Below are 16,715 nucleotides of genomic sequence, written 5' to 3' on the forward strand. Positions count from 1 at the left end.
ATAATGCTTGGTTGAACTTATGGTACTCATCAGTTATTCTCCAAGATCCATTCAGTTCTGAAGGGCTAGACTGGTGTAATTAACTATGTATATTTCAGGGACCACCACTCTACATCTTTGAGGCCCTTAGAGTGGCATTAATGTCCACCATCCTCCTCCTCAGACTCTGAGATGCAATATATTTTACTTTCTCTCTTTGCCAGGGTTAAGTGGGAGCATGGCCGTTTCAGAGATCTTCACGTAGCCTTCCATCCCATGACAGCTCTAGCCCCAAAGACCAGGGAACTCCTGCAGTCATATCAATTTCAGCTGACTCCTCAAGATTAGGGAAATGACCACTGTGTGAGTCTGTATACCTAGTGGGGCCATTGTGACACTGATACTTGTGAATGCTCCATTATAATTCCTGGTTACCATAAGCCACCACTCCAGTAGAGTTTCAATATGAATTCCAGATCCAATATAAAATTCAGGACTTATATTCAATATCTAAATATCTAGATTTTTCTCATCTGCATTGTTTGTTCACCTCAATAAATGGCCATAGCCCCCTTTAGAGAAGGACTGGTGGGATCAACATAATATATATTTGCAAAGGTGTCCTTCCTTCTAGCTATCTAGGTCCTCCCAGTCAATAGGTTCTAGCCTGAACTATCAGTCAGGTCTGGGTAATAAGCACAAAATTCTGCCTTTTTATTGAGGTAACTACCTTCAACCTCCTGCAACTTCATTCTTGTCTTTATGGTTTCCATTGCAGATGTTGACAACTTTTTCACGGCTTATTTTGCCCCTAAGCGTGCCATGTTCTATTAATTATTCCCACACCTTCCTATGGGAAAAGTGTCTTTGGCGGCTTCTCTGACCTAACTTCCCATTATAGTGATGGTGGCTTCCTGACTTCTGCTTGTTAACTGCCACTACCCAGTCACTGTTACTCTGAGTTCCAATTGTCCTCATGGATATTAACAACTGTGTCACCTCTCATCAGCCCTGGCCTGCAGAGGAAACGGCCACTCCCAGAGATGCTGATGCCTCTCCTTCCAGCTAATGGCTTTGATGAAGAATGTGTGCTCTGGGTATCCTGTGTCATCTAACCCTCAGGTGTATCTTCTGGCCCTACGTAATATATGCATTCTAACATATACATTCCCTCAACATCTTTATTCTCTCCTATACTACCAGCCAAGGGCAACTTAGGCATTGTCACTTTAGTAAATGCAGGCTAAAGCTTTTCTAAATTTCTAAGAGCCACCCTGTCCCATCGGGTCCTTGCTGGAGTATAAAATCACATATCCCCCTCAAAAAAGTGCCTCACAGTCAACGAATTTTTACTTCTCCAGTCTACACTCTGCCCTTCTTGATCAAATATCTCAAAATATAATCCCAGTGCTACTCCCTTGCCTCCTAATGGCATATCCCAGTTCTTAACAACTCCTTGTGTTTGGGAGTGTGGGTAGTGGGTATGGATCCCAGGGGTCTCTACCACTGAGCAACCTCTCTAGCCCTTTCCATTTTTTATTTTGAAACAGAGTCTCACTGAGTTGCCTAAGCTGCCTTGAACTTGAAACCCTCCTGCCTCGGCCTCCTGAGAGCTGGGATTAGTCTCTAGTCTCTTACCAGGCTTAGTACTTCCCCAGCTGGATTATGCTGGAAAGCCATCAGACAATGATGTTGGTCAGAGTCTGAGAGACAGGAAATATGGATGGAAGGAAGGAAGGAGGGAGGGAAGGGATGGAAGGGGAGAGGAAGAGGGAAGGAGGGAGAAGAGGGAGAGATTAAGGAAGGAAAGAATATAAGACATAGTCTTAAATTACAATATAGTTCTAAGAAAGTTTTAGCTGTGCTGACAGGGAATCCTTGAGTCAATGGTTCATCAGAGAAGTCTCATGTCTTCCTGATACAGGCCCACCTTAGTTTCCCTGTCACACTTTCTTGGCTGGGAGCCTGTGGGAAGCATGGTCATGGTCACGAAACTTGTGATAGATTCCAGAGCAAAGCAGCTCGAGTTGTTCATGAATTACATTTTCTGCAATAGATCTGAGAGGCCCATTTTCATAGCCACAACATTTCTTCTGAGCCATCAGCTGGGATGACTTCAATGGCTGTGAGCTGAATCAGGGTCCAAGAGTGAGTGTGCCAAGCAAGCTGGAAGGATGCTGTAAGTCCCCTTAAACTTTGTCCTGGGATGTGGATTCAACATTTATGGCTCCTGCCCCCACTGCCTCAATTCACAGCCTAAATCCCCAAAGAAATGTTTTTGGAGGTGGGGCCTTTGGGAAATAATTGGTCATGGGGGTGGAGCCCTCATGAATGAGATCTGTATCTATATAAGATATGAGAGATGATCTCTCTACTCCATCTGCAGTATAAACCAGGAAGAGGGCCTTTGCTAGTAGCTGGATCTGTTGGTGTCTTGAAAGTGGACTTCCCCATTTCCAGAACTGTGAGAAATAAATTTTGGTTATTTAAGCTACGTTGTCTGTGGTATTCTGTTCTAAGAGCCCCAACTGGCTAAGACATCCTGAAAAGCATGTAGCATCACTTAACCCATGTCCTATCAGTTACAGAAAGTCAGCCCCGGGTCAAGGTGGGATCTGAGGGATAAGACCTGAGGACACATTCTGGAGACTAGCTACCACAGTGGGATATATAAGCACATAGGGTTTGTCACATTTCATGTGAATCCTAAAAGTGACTGTGGTCTCCATGCTTTTCACAGGCTTCACTCATTGAATCACTCAGAGTTCTGTCCACAGTGACAACTCATGAGCTTTGATTTATTTTTAGGTATTTTTAATGTATGTTTGAGAAATTTTATACACTTTTCATTAGATTGCTTTTAAACATATTTTAGACACTCATTTTTAAAATTCACAAAATTTCATTTTTCATTTCTGAAGAATTTAAATATATAGATGCTGTAGGGCATTTTGTGAAAAGTGTATCATAATCTTAAAAATAAGAGAGATTTTAGTTCAAGGAATCCCTACAAACAAAACACCAATGAAAACTTTCCTCCTAAAAAGCTGAAACCCTGTCTTCAAAGGTTTAACCACTATTTATTTTCATTCTCTCTAGGCATGAAGTGACCTTTTGAAACAAAAAGTCATTTATAGACGTATTTCCTAGTTTAATAGTAAGAAACATCATTTTCTAGTGTGAAATTTTTTAAAAAGAGAAATGTGTGGAACATTTGGTATTAATCTTAACTCATCTTCTTATTCCACTGTTTGAAATTGTCTTTGGACAAGGGTGACTTTGGTGATGGAGGCAAGGGAGAGCCTCCCCCAAAACCACACACATTCCCTCCATAAAAGTAAAACTAGGAGTCTAGGTTTAAGACCAGCCAGGTCGGCTGCCTATAAACTCATGATCAATCTTTAACATGGCCCTAATGTATCTTTCCCACCCGTCGTCACCAGAGAATTCAAGTCAGCCTTTCCCCAAGCAAAGGATTTACCCACACCGGTGCAGACCTGGTTTGGAACATTTTATTGGCAATACTGGTGTCATATTTAGGAACCACAGATTTTTGTTGGACTGTATTAGCTTGAATGACAAGTATCAATGGTCAACTATATTTGAAATATTGTTAAAGTACCTAGAAATAATAGGCATTAAAATCCATTCCATTCACTACAACAAACCTCTAAAGACTTTGTGTTTTCAGTGGAACTGGCATACTGTAATTGTTATTTGGAACTTAATGTAACCTCAACAGCAGCAGAGAGAATACAGTCCTCTCATTATGCACATGCTCTAGGATCATTTATTTTAATGCTTTCAAATAAATATGTTCCATGCAGCACACTACAATAAATAAGGAGCAGCAATGTTCTTCTAGTAAATCCATTCATAATGTGAGTCACCATGTAAAACACCACATCTCAAGTCTTTGGCCCTGTACCATATCATGAGGCACACCACATCTGCACCCAATCATATCTGGCTTCATATGGATTTAATAGGACTATGCCAGAAGTGCATGTAAGCACAAATTTAACCAGAGGTTTCCAGCTATTAAATACAGCTACTAAGTAGTTAAAAGGCAACAACTAAACCCGTAAAGGTCCCCCACCCCCTTCATTTTTGAGACAGAAATATAAAGGTAGAAATGCTCTGGTGAAGTTCAGGTCAATGGAAAGCATGGTCTGATACATTTGGAATACTTGGAGCAAAGCTGGCACAATATGGCACCCAAAATATCACGGCAATACTGATACTGAATGTACACGGATATAATACAACGGGCTTCACTGCAGATGCTGAGCTCTAGCAGGGGAAGTGGGTGCGCTGGGGGCGGCTCCATCCCACTAGGCAGATAACTCAACAGTGCCTTCCTCCTCGCTATCAGCTCTGTTAGCACGAATCTCCACCAGGGTCCTGGCAAATCTGGTCCATTCATCGTTGTGGGGAACTGCCAGCTGCAAAGCAAATCAATGGAGAAACGATGAACAAGATATCTTTTACATTTGCAAGCCTTGACGCCGAGTAGCAGCTCCTCCCAAAGCAGACATTTCCCTTGGAATGTAAAGGAAACCAAATATTCTTCTTCTTTGAATCAAGTGGGAACTGAAGTGTTGCTCTTAACCTAACATGAGAGAATAATGTCACTCTTAGAAACAAAATCACTCATGGAATTTATCGAACTTTAAAAACTTATATTAACTATACAATTACAGCAGCCCCATGAAAGCATTTTTAGTAATGAAACTTCTTCATAAGAAGGTCAGGCTTACATTGAACCCAGCAAATAAAAAATGCATTATTAACCAAGATTTTGAATAACTGTGGTGTTTTCTTTCTAGTCAATGCTATCGATCCTTTTCTTAATGTGCTAACATACATGTCAAAAGAATAGCTTACATATATATACACAGAAATTTTTCTGCTCTAAAATAATGCTTGGGTTTTTCCAGCAAGACTTAATTTAATGATAACTATGAATAATTGTATTACAAAACAGTATTTACCAGGAGTTCTGTTTTAAGTATTATACATACATATTGACTCATTTCTCACAGCAATCCTGGGGATGACAATTTTACCCTACATATGCAGAGTAAGATAGTTGATTTTATAGAAGAAGAAATTGAGGCACAGAAAGATTAAATAATCTTAGCAAGATTGCATGTTTAGCAAATATTGTGTCAGTGTATTCTGGTTCCAATATCTGGATCTTAGCCATTAGCTATACTGATTTGCCAAAAAGGAAGATTTAGAAAATTTCCCCAATAATATCTTCTCCTGTATATAATCCAGTGAGGAGGGAATTACATGCACCCCCGCCCCAATGAAAAACGAACATATAAAGTTTTGTAAGATGTTTTAAAACAATGATTTCTGTACATAACATCCATAACTGAATTGCTTAAAGATATCGAGCAAGTGTTTGCAATAGAAAAGAAAATTATTTGAAGATGAAAAATAGAATTGAGTAGAAATTTGAAGTATTTCATATAGAATAAAATTGATTTAGACATTATAGTCATTTTCTTGGAGTTTTACCATCTACATACTAGTATCACACATGCAATCCACATATTCCATAAACATTAAAAACATATTCACCACAATCAACATCTATTTTTAAAAATTAAAAAGAAGAAGAAAATAAATCTGAGCATTTTGATCACTTCTATAGCTGGAAAATTATCCACTACACACAGACAGATGACTGGAACTTTACGTTTTTATTGGAAGGAGTTATATTCTCAGATACTATCTGTCCAAGAAAACTTATTGGAGAATGGCAATGTCGTTCCCTAAAATATGTCCTTAAATTAGTGTTCTACTATGAAGGTTAAATGTTTCAAGAATATAATTCTGGAAATGATATACAGGTGGGGAAACAAGTTCTTGAACCTATTTTGGAAAGTCTATACCAACAAGAACTCTCATTTAGTCATACACAAAATGTTTTTGAATGATTAAATACTTCTCTAGTTACTGAAATAAATCTAAATTTCTTTTCAGCAACAACAGAAATTTACAATAATATTAAATGACACTGTTTACCTGTGAGTTCTTTTCCTATGTTTCACTACTCTTCATTTTTGTCTTTGATTTTAGATAAGATTGCACTGGGGAAGTGAAACCCCCCAAATAAAAGATAGAAAAGAGCTAACTCAAAGCATAAGCATCCAATGGTTGGTATCATATTTATACAAAAGAATTGATCCACAATTTCTTTTCCTTCCTCCAACACCTGGCCAAATCCTTCCAAAAAGAACAACAAAAGACTAAGAGAGACAAAAGTCCCATCATAACACATTTGTAACCTTTTCTCGAAGGTAAGAAGAAAGCGAAAGCTAAGGTAACTCAGATCTTCATATAATTTTAAATACTGGGGAAAAGGGGTAATATTAACTGATACACATAGCATAAAGAGCTGAGTTTTGTTCCCAAATATGAAACTCTATTACTGGTTAACATGCAACAAGTTTAAATTGACATATGATACCCTGTACGTTTTATCGATAGCAATGTACAGAAATTATGCTCTGAAACAAGAAAATGGGTAAATGTATTTACATAGTTTTGTGTAGTAAGGGCTGGACTGTTGAAATGACCCTAGTAAAAATTATGAAACTGAGGCTTGAATATGTGCCCAGATACATTTTGGGACAGAACTGAAGATCATTTACACTATATAAAAGTGCACATCTAACTACTCAAGAGTAAACATTATCAAAGTTAAATGTTTCTGTTTAACAAAATAACAAAAAATTACAAAAATAACCCAGAAATCAAACTACAATTTGACCTCCTCCACTGGGGCAAGACAGTATTTTATCAACAAATGCCCTTAAAAATACAGATTGGTTATCACAAATGTTTTCACAGTATTCAAACGTTTTCTTCCTGATTTGCTAAAGTTTCAGGTACCTTGTCGATATATTAAAAGCTTGTTTATCTCAGCAAATTTTGTGTTTCCCATGTCTTTTTCTCTCTAGAACATCATAAACTTCACAAAAAAATTAGTTCACAGACACACAATTCTAGAGTGGAACATGAAGAAAGCACACTGACTTCTAGAAACTTGGAATACATTTACTACCTCATCCTTTTATGCTTTTTCATGTAGTTGACTATAAAAATAACCCAACATGATTGTAATGTTAGATTTAGAAGGTGAACTGCAGACTGTCCCATTTTTAGAATTAAATATCACCATCAGGAAGCACTTTAAGTATAATCTTAGCTTGAATGTGTGAATGTGCATTCACAGCCTGTTTCCACACTCAGAGTAATAATTTTTGGCATTTGAATTACTTGTAGGTAAAGCCAAACAGGTGTCCTGACAAACAAGAAGGTCATTCTTGTCACTTTACATCTATGACTGTGAAGGGAATCTCTTTGGACAGAATCATCCTTCTTACCCTTGGCAGTTCCTGCCTGGTACTCTCTGGTTAGAAAAGGTGAGGGAGAGACTCAAGGGCATAAATGCACTCAAAACTTTCCCTAGGAGGCTTTTAATCCAATAGTACCTTACTCATCACTCATCAAATAGGAAAAATCTTTGTTCATGTTAAAGAATGAGACTGCTCTCGTGTGTCCTAGTTAGCACACAAATATATTCAATACTCAATCAGCATTGATTGAACACCAATTATATGCCAGACACAGTGTTAGAAGTAAAAGTAAATCCTTTCAGAATATGATAACTATGAAATACAGGTGAAAACTCTGATGTTTTTGTAGGTCAAAATGTGTGAATACTGGCGTAGATTTTTTTTTTTTTTTTAGATTCACCTATACTCAGAAGATGAACTGCCTAAAATGTGCCTTCCTACACTAATGACTGCAACATTTCCTGATATCTGTTGTGTACCAAGTAGCAGGGAGGAAAATGCATGCTAATAGCACTGTTTCAGCCTCTCTCCAAGTTTCTATTAAAGTGTGAAAGCCTAAATCTAGAGCATCCAAGCATCACTACAGATTTCCCCCCCCAAACATAATAATTCAGAATAATTTCTAAACAATTTACATTTGTGATAGGAAAAATATTCCCAAGTTTCTGATGGTGATGAATAATTCCATTCAATTAAAAATAGAGGCAAAGCAATGGGAGGAAAATGATCCATAGTTAAATCAAAGCAATGCCATTAAAGAAGGACTTGTAAAACTTGTCCAACATTGTTCTGAATCAAAGTGGATCTGGAAACGTTTTCTATCTTCAGATTCATCTGCTGAAGTCACATCAGAGGTCGGGGATGACTCATAGTTTCCCACTGCTTCTTAGAACAGAGTTCACCAACAGCCAGTCCACCCCCTGTTCAATGACTGTTTTCTAATTTCTTTTCTTTTTTCTTTTTGCTAAATGTATAAAGCATTTTAATACTAAAAGCACTAAGAGCTCTGCTTCCTGGGATAATAAAATCTTAGCTCTAAGAGCGACCACCTTTTATAGATATAGTATGACCCTATTTTTACAGCCAAGGGGACGAAGGCCAAGGGTAGTTACTGAGGTAGCAATTTGGTCATAAGGAGGCAGCAAAATGAACCTCAGATTTGGACAGGAGACCCGAGTCCTGCTCTCGTCTCGGTGGCTGGCTATGGTCAAGCACTTAACCTTTCAATGCCTCAATTGTAAAATGGGGATGATGACGTCCGGCCATTTATCAACAGAGATGTGAGAGAACGAGAAAGGTAATCTAACTGAAGAAGTGCTGCGAGGCCAGCATGCAAGAGTCAGGTGCTCTTTTTCTTTAAATTGTCACTCGGATGGAACGGGTTCCTGAAAATGATATGTATGGGTCATGCATATCAATTCTACAGCATTTTTCTGGCTTAAATTTTTTTTTCTTTAACAATTAATTCTGATTGTGATGGAGATGTTAAGGAACAGGGTACAGACCTGTCTTTACCAGGTGGGAAAGGGAAGTTGAGGGAGCTAAATGGTCTGCTTCAGGCCACGTAACTTTCACTTATTTGTGTGGGGCAATCAAGAGCCTCACCCATTAAGAAAGGCCAGCATTCCAGGGAGAATGGCAGGCCAGTAATGAATTTTGAGTCACCTGCTAAAATATTCTGAAGATTGTTTTTAATTTCCTAAGATGCTTGGGAGACAAAAGGTTGAAAAATAAGTAAGAGTGCAGAAATCATGTAAAAAAAATTCATGAAAATGGATCACTATAGCTGCTCCCCTCTCCCACTACTTGTGAGGTTGCATCATGGATCTGGCCCCTTCTTTCTGGCTGAGGACCTCTGGACATTCCTCATCCTCACCCACTCCTGCTGCACATCTGTGGCCACTGGGTGTCATTCCTGGGTTTCTTGGGTAACTAACAGGAGGCACAGAATGTGCAGTAACTAGAGTTTGAGAACAGAGTCAGGGTTGACTTTTTCTACGTCAGATAGCAATCAGATCATGTTCTCCCCCCACCCTCTCTCTCTCTCTCTCTCTTTTTTTTAACCAGTTTTGCCACTTATTTTCTATATTTCCTTAGGAAATGTTGCTGATCTTCACTTCCTCATTTGTGTGAAAGGAATTATAAGATCTATTTTCGAGGACTGTTTTGAATATTAAATAAGACAAACAAATAAACAAACTCCAATGAGCTTAGCATCGTGCTTGGCAGATGATAAACCCTTGGCAGATGATAAACCCTGAATAAATAATATTTTCTTTTTTTTCTTCTTAATATTTATTCTCTTCCCGTTTTTTCTTATTTTCTTATTTCTCTCTCTCTCTTCACTTTATCCCATTTTCTTCTTTCACTTATGTAGAATTGCATTTTTTAAAAAGGAAATTTCCCTTATGTCTCACCACATTTTAGTTCTTAAAAACTCACACAGATGATTTCTTAAGTAGTCATACTTTTAATAATAGCTAACTTTCATGAGCTTGGTACCAGGAAAGAGTTTTTTTCAGATCACAAGAGAAATGCCAGTTATTTTTATTGGTTATTTAAAAATTAAATTTAAAATATAAATATTCTTTGTAAGTATAAACACACACTCATATCTATACATATTTTTTGTTTTTCACATATGATCAATACATCCTAATCTAGTTATTTCTTTGTTATGGCACTTTCTACAGCAAGATTCTGTTTCACCTCAAGTTATAAGGCTTGGTAACAGCTGAATATGCTGTTATAAAAAATGAAGTGACTTTTTATAACCAGGGTTAAACACACAGATACCATCCACATTTCTCTTATTAGAACTTGGCTAACCATTTTGAACAGTCCTGGGTCAAACCTCCCTTGTTTTTTAGTAATTTTTAAGAGTTTATAGTACCTAGCAGCTGATTTTAAATTGCTACATTGTCTACAGTAACTCCTACCAGCCCTATGCATATTTTTTATGGTAAAAATATCTGTTTCAGGCATTGCTTAGTTTAAAAAGTAGGTAATTTTTAAAAATCTTGGGTAATTAAGACATTAGAAAAGCATTCAGTAATTTCAGTTTGGTTTCTCAGATACATTAACCATGGCAAACAAATTAAGTGAGTAGGACTCTAGGTTTTGAGATAAATATTCCATGGATATGTGGTTCATCGGCATCTTTGTAATCTTTCAATTAAATGAACTCATTTAAAAAAAGTCTGTGGGACTATTATACTAACCATTGATTCTGAACAGACACAAAACAAATCCATCTTCTGTGTTAACCTAAACATTCAAGTTTTCTGTTAAAAAGATATCTTACAAATTACCTTTTCACTTTAATACCTGTTCTCTTTTAATGCATTTACAGAGACGGTAGAAGTGTGTGTCAGTTCCCACCAAACGACTACTAAACCCTTCTGAGCTCTAAAAGCTTTATAAAAAGTACAATTATTAATGGCACCCAAATTCAGGAGACTGTTGATTTACTGATACACAAATGCACGTCTGTGTTCAGAGGAAGCCTGTATTTTGTAGGACAATTCCCTTTGCCACACACACAGATGGGAGCAAAGTGGGAGGTAATAAGCGATGAAACAGCCGCAGGAACAGCCAAGCATCCCGGCTTCACATAAATACAGCTCCACTGTATTTAACTCTCGGAGAGTCTAGCATCACTGTTAACAAGGATGAAACCACCGACCAGAATTCTGAGCCAGAACGCAGTATACAGAGGGTGTAAATGTACTACAGGGTTCTACCACAAAAAGATATACTGTGTGGTAACTTAGTATTTAGAGCAGTTTCAGAGAAGAGGAGAAAGCAGGAATCACACAAGTCTCCGCTCTGCAGAGTCTGCCATTCTCAGTCGATAGGTTAAAATTTCTGGGAAACTCAGGAGTGTTCTAATCTATTACACCCCAATGGTATCTGACTATTCTTGAATTTCTTTTCATGTGAATATTCCACCCAGGGGGAACCCTCATGGACCCAGAAGCTTGAGACCCTCTGTCAAAGGTCTCTTCCCTGAATCTTTAAATGAGCAATTATTTTTACTGCATGATTCTTAGAACAACACTTTGAAAAAAAAATCCATTACCACCTAATTACGGGTAAGAAATGAAAGTAGGACATAAAAGACAAAGTAAATAGTAAAAGGTATGGGTCCATATCAATTTCAATAACCAGTAAATATCCAAGGAAATTAATACTTTAAACACTATCTTAAGAAATTAACATTTAAACATACTCTTCGGGTTAAAATTTAGCAATCTAAAAAGCATGTCAAAATTCTGGAGTTTTTACCTGTAAAGAAAAAAAAAAAAACTGAAGAAGAGTGAGCTAACTTACTAAGACTTAAAAGATAATCCTTATTCATATTTGTATTAAATAATATCATCCTCCTTTCTTAGATATCTTTTAAGCATTATTATTTTTTTCCCTAAATATAATTTTTACTACATGGCACAATTCATTTCTTGGTCCAGAAGGATGAAGAAAAACACTAAAAACAGTGGCTGATGGGCAATGTGGAAAAGAAACTTCTAAACTTCAATTATCCCTTTTCCCACAGCACAAAAGATCAAGAAAATGGCAGGAAAAAGAAAAAGCATGTGCTACTCAAGGTGCTCTGTCCTATTAGCTGACTAACCATCTATCCATTCCTTTCTTGATATTATTAACTATAGGTTTTCTAGTAAATTCCTAGCAACCACTGCATCTAAGCAGTTTTGACAAAAGAAGCTTATTGCTAAACACCTTAAAAAACATTTACCAAGGTAATAAAAGAATGTCATTCCCTCCTACTGAATGTTTGGGCATAAAAGAGGCATTATTTATAATGCAGTTCATGATTTACCATATCTAGTAGTGCCAAAAAAAGCACAATGAAAAGGAAGCATTTTTCCAGTGGTTTGACAACTGTTTGAATCACTGTTATGCTTTCATTGCTCTAGTGGCCAATTGCTCACTTTTAAAAGCAACAGGAGGGAGGGAGACTGGGATAAAGACTGGGGAGGAAGGATAAGTACCCTTTTCAAAATATATTTCTAAATATGTTTTTCTGTGCAAATGTAAATGAAATTTTCTCTGTCCCTCAATCTATAGCCAACTTGGAGACTGCATTCTGAATGCTTCACACAATGAAGCTTTTGCTTCATTTTCTCCCAAATTTTCACCTGTGAATCATTCATTCTCCATCAAATATTTACTGAGTGCCTATTATGCACAGACACCGAGCTTGACGAGCTTAGCCTGTTCTGATAGACGACTCTACCCACTTTGTGTGCTTCTGTGGATGCCACACTCCAAAGGTGAGAAACAACCTATCCAGGCATGTGACTGCCAAAGGGGGGGTTGCTGACATGAATAGGCAAAGTGACATTTTGTCTTTATGATACTAGAAGGCATTTGCCTTCCATCTGAGAGAACCTTAATGCTGGAACCAATAAAAATAAAAGATTTACTCTAAATATTGGAAACAACTGACTGGTCAGCAGGAGAAAGGGCCACAGATCAATTTTATCTACCTAGCAGTTTCAAAGTAAAAGTGCAAAATTTTCTCCTACAATGTTAGAAGCTTGGATATTCCTTAAATAAAAAATAATTTATGTTTTAAATTTTAAAAGATGTTCTGATAGTTGACATTCTCAAAGATTCGTGTAAACTTTCTTTGAAAGCAGAATATAATGATTCATTCACTATCTCACTTTGCAATCCAACCTACATGGCACGAAAATATTTATACATAAACACAAATAAGAAGATATTTAACTTCATATTATAATTTACATATGTGAATAGAGGCACACAATACGTGTAAAATAATTGATGATTTCTTTCTATACAGACCAGTGTGAGTTTAGATCCATACAATGATTGGACCAACTTCATACTGGGCCTTCTAAACTGTGATTTGAGGCTACTGTTCTAAAAGGCCATTTTCAAGATAAAATTAGCAGTTTTGAAATTCTAAAACCAAACAAAATTTGTCAGCCATTAAAAAAATTAACACTATAATTAATGACTGCTTCAGAATCCAAACCGCTATTGAAAATGACAGTTTGAAAACCACAGAAAAGCATAAAGATGATTAATTATACAACTGGTTCTTGTTTCAGTAGGTTTATATTCATAGACCATTTATCAACGAAATGAGAATATATGAATTTCACTGAATATTGCAAATTACTATACACACATTAATTGGTTTTTTACAAAATTAGATATTAGGGCTTTCTTTCATTTAATCAACCACCTCATAATACATAAAAGTTGCAAGTATTTTTATATCACTTCAGAAAAAAAATTTGCTTGAAAAGGTATTAATCCTTTATGTCCATTTTCATAAACTAATGCTGTCTGAATAAGCACACTATTTATATAATAATTAGTCTAATCATGGTCTTTTACATGTATCATTATCAAATGAAAGCCACATGCTACTACATTCACTATAAGATGAGTAATTATAACATTAATTGGAATTAATAGCACCTTTTCTTTTCTTTTAAAATTAAGCACTTTCCCAGGAGAAATCAAGTTAATACTAAAATTACAATCATAAGTTTTTACAATAATTATTTTTTTAAACACATGTAATTTATTATGACAAAGAGCTGAATTAATACATTATTTCAAAGTGGCTGATTTCATATAATTATATTTATTAGCACCCCAAATCTGCCCATACAAATATGCCTTTGTGCTCTGTGACTTAACTGCACAGCATTATGGCCATAACACTTAACAGTCAGATAAAATCTGAAAAATCCAGCAGAAATCCCGACTTTTTGTTTCTGAGTTATAAAATATCTACATGCTATTGAGAGAACTGGGTATTTGGATATTCTGTTTCTATCTGGACATTTCACATCATGGAAGAATTTATGCCTATCTTTTCTTTCCATGGAGGGAAAGCCAAAGGAAATAATTAGCATCCGCTAAAGAAACTAATATTGTTTCTCCATCAAAGAATAAGCCAGTACTTGCAAAGGCCTTCGAGAAACTAGCAAGTTCCTGCCCTGTTCCCTTAATGAGAAAAACGAGTGCCTGGGATGATCATAACTGGACGTGGCTGAGACAAGCCTGTTCTCTTCTGAAGGCTGCCAAAGCTCAGCCATGCTGGCGGGTTCATCTTGAGCAGGGGATAACAGTCTTCAGAAAGCACAATAATTGACTGATTTCAAATGCAATTCTTTTTCATCAAGAGATTCTTGTTTGAATGAATCCCCAAATCTCAGTTTAACTTCCTATTTTTTGTTCTGTGTACCCTCTTCCCAAGGAAGATAGTTACTTACATTAAAGGCCCAGTCTCCTTATGAGAATAGATATAGTTCCTGCTCTGCTGGAAAATATGAAGTAGTTCCACAAAGCAAACAATTACTGCTTAAGTGTAATCCACTTAAAATCCATAAATGTGTTCTATTTATTTTATGTCACTCATACCCTTTCTAACTCCCAGCGTTTGCAGTTTATCAGATGTCACTACACTAGACTGCTATTTAAAGTGCAAGAGAAACGGTACATGGAATCATTTTCTTTTTCTTCTTATTCTTGCAGGCTGTGAAAACGGATGGGGCCCTTTTTAATAGTCCTTATATACAACACCTTGACCGTCATTCCAAAGAACATCACACAGGTCATTTTTCTGTTGGGATTCCAAATAGACTTTTAAGTCTAATTTTTCACTTCAGCTTTAAAATATATTAAAAAGGATATTTAATAGCATGCTTTATTTTTTTAGCAGTAAAATATGACCTCTCATATTCACCTGCATTTTTCCTTTCTGAAAAATTTTCAAGGTACTTAAATATTTGAATGAATACAAAATGCATCGTATTTATTGAAATTTGTTGAATTTATTGAAATTGAAATTTAATGATATGACTGATATTCTTTCAGCCCCCAATCAGATCAAACAAGCAATTTGTAATGCTACCAAAGTTAAGAATTTAAATTTAAAGGTGCATGTGTGTTTTATTTGGTAATTAGTCAATGGAATACCAAATAAAGCAAGGGCGATAAGGTTTATCCATCTCACAAATCACCATTTTTAAGTTATCATTTGATTTTTCAAATCCTACTTTAAGCTGAAAATTATTTTGGAATTTTATCCTTTGACTTCTGTAAAAATATAATCAGGGATTTGAAAGCTATGTGTATTTATCACAACTGAGAACAAAATCTTCCCTGGAAGAGGTTAATGGAAAAAGAAATAATAGGAGGTGGAAGATAAACTGCTTCTTTCAAAATTGGAGCTGCAAACAGCATTCTAACTAATTCAGATAAGCAGCAAACATAGTTGTCAGGGGATATTTATGACAGCCGCATCTGTGTGACAGCACTGAAGCATTAACAATGGCAGCCGGCTTTCTATAAAACACATCTGCAAGAAAGACAGGTAGATAGGCTGACTATCAATCATAAGGACACGTGAATAATTCTATACTCACTGGCCCATGCGCTGTTAGGACCAGCTCCATGTATACAGAAAATCTTGCTAATCAGTAAAACAGCTGTGGCACTGAGTAATTTTTATTTTTAATTCTTTAAAATGTGTGTGTTCACACATCATTGGTAAAAAAAAAAAAAAAAAAAAAGAAAAAGTCCAACAATGATTATCAGCTCTTTATGTGTTCTAATACGCCCAATGTTTTCCGGTTACATTTAATCTATGACTTGCTATCTTACCCATATTTCATTAATTGAATGGGACCCTACCATACCAAAACTTGTGGCATCCCATAGTTTAGGGATTTCTCAAAATTTAATCAAGGGCTAGGTTCATTTTTAAAATTTTAGATCTCAGAAAATTTAAATAGTACATGCAACCACTGTTCATTTAAGTAGCTTTTCAAAGCACAAATAGAATAAAAACTACGACCAAATGATAAAAAGGGGTCTCTTCTGTCTTTTGTTGGATTTGCATAACTTCCATTTTTGCTAATGGGAGTTAAGCACCTGTTCTGCAAAGAAAATAGACCCCTATCTGTGAAAATAAATGTGTACAGTATATTTTCCAGATACAATGCTGAAATCAAACAACCCAAAATGTGTGCTGTATAAACACTGCATCACGTGGCCTACCTGAAAACACGGCTGTTTTATATTTTACTTCCTGATTCATTACTAATGCTTTTGACATTTAAATGTAACAAAAAAGAAAAAAAAAAAGGTAGGTGGGTGGGGGGTGGACAAATTCAATCTGGTGATTTCAGTGAGCTCATATACAATCCTCTGTTTACCTCCTCAGAAGTTCATAATAAATTGCATCAGTAAATCTGGATTCAAGCCACTGTTCTCTGCCATCATCTTAGAAGTCATGGAGGATAATTGTACATAATAGAGAAGAACATGATCATGGGGGCGCTGTGCTGG

General features: G+C 36.4%; 1 protein-coding gene across 5 annotated transcripts in view; it reads right to left on the reverse strand.

Moving 5' to 3' along the window:
- Positions 1 to 1,810: 1,810 nt before the first annotated feature.
- DYNC1I1 (dynein cytoplasmic 1 intermediate chain 1) overlaps positions 1,811 to 16,715 on the reverse strand; it is a 294,747-nt gene continuing 279,842 nt past the window's right edge. For 3 of the 5 annotated variants that reach the window (XM_079152251.1, XM_079152248.1, XM_079152249.1), the window contains one exon: positions 1,811 to 4,424. In XM_079152251.1, coding sequence (XP_079008377.1) covers positions 4,314 to 4,424 — 111 coding nt within the window. In that variant the 3' untranslated portion in view covers positions 1,811 to 4,313. The remainder of the gene's footprint in view (positions 4,425 to 16,715) is intronic. The other 2 variants (XM_079152252.1, XM_079152250.1) reach the window with 2 other exon arrangements.

The sequence above is a fragment of the Sciurus vulgaris genome (assembly GCF_902686455.1).
Source record: "Sciurus vulgaris genome assembly, chromosome: 8".
NCBI lineage: Eukaryota > Metazoa > Chordata > Mammalia > Rodentia > Sciuridae > Sciurus > Sciurus vulgaris.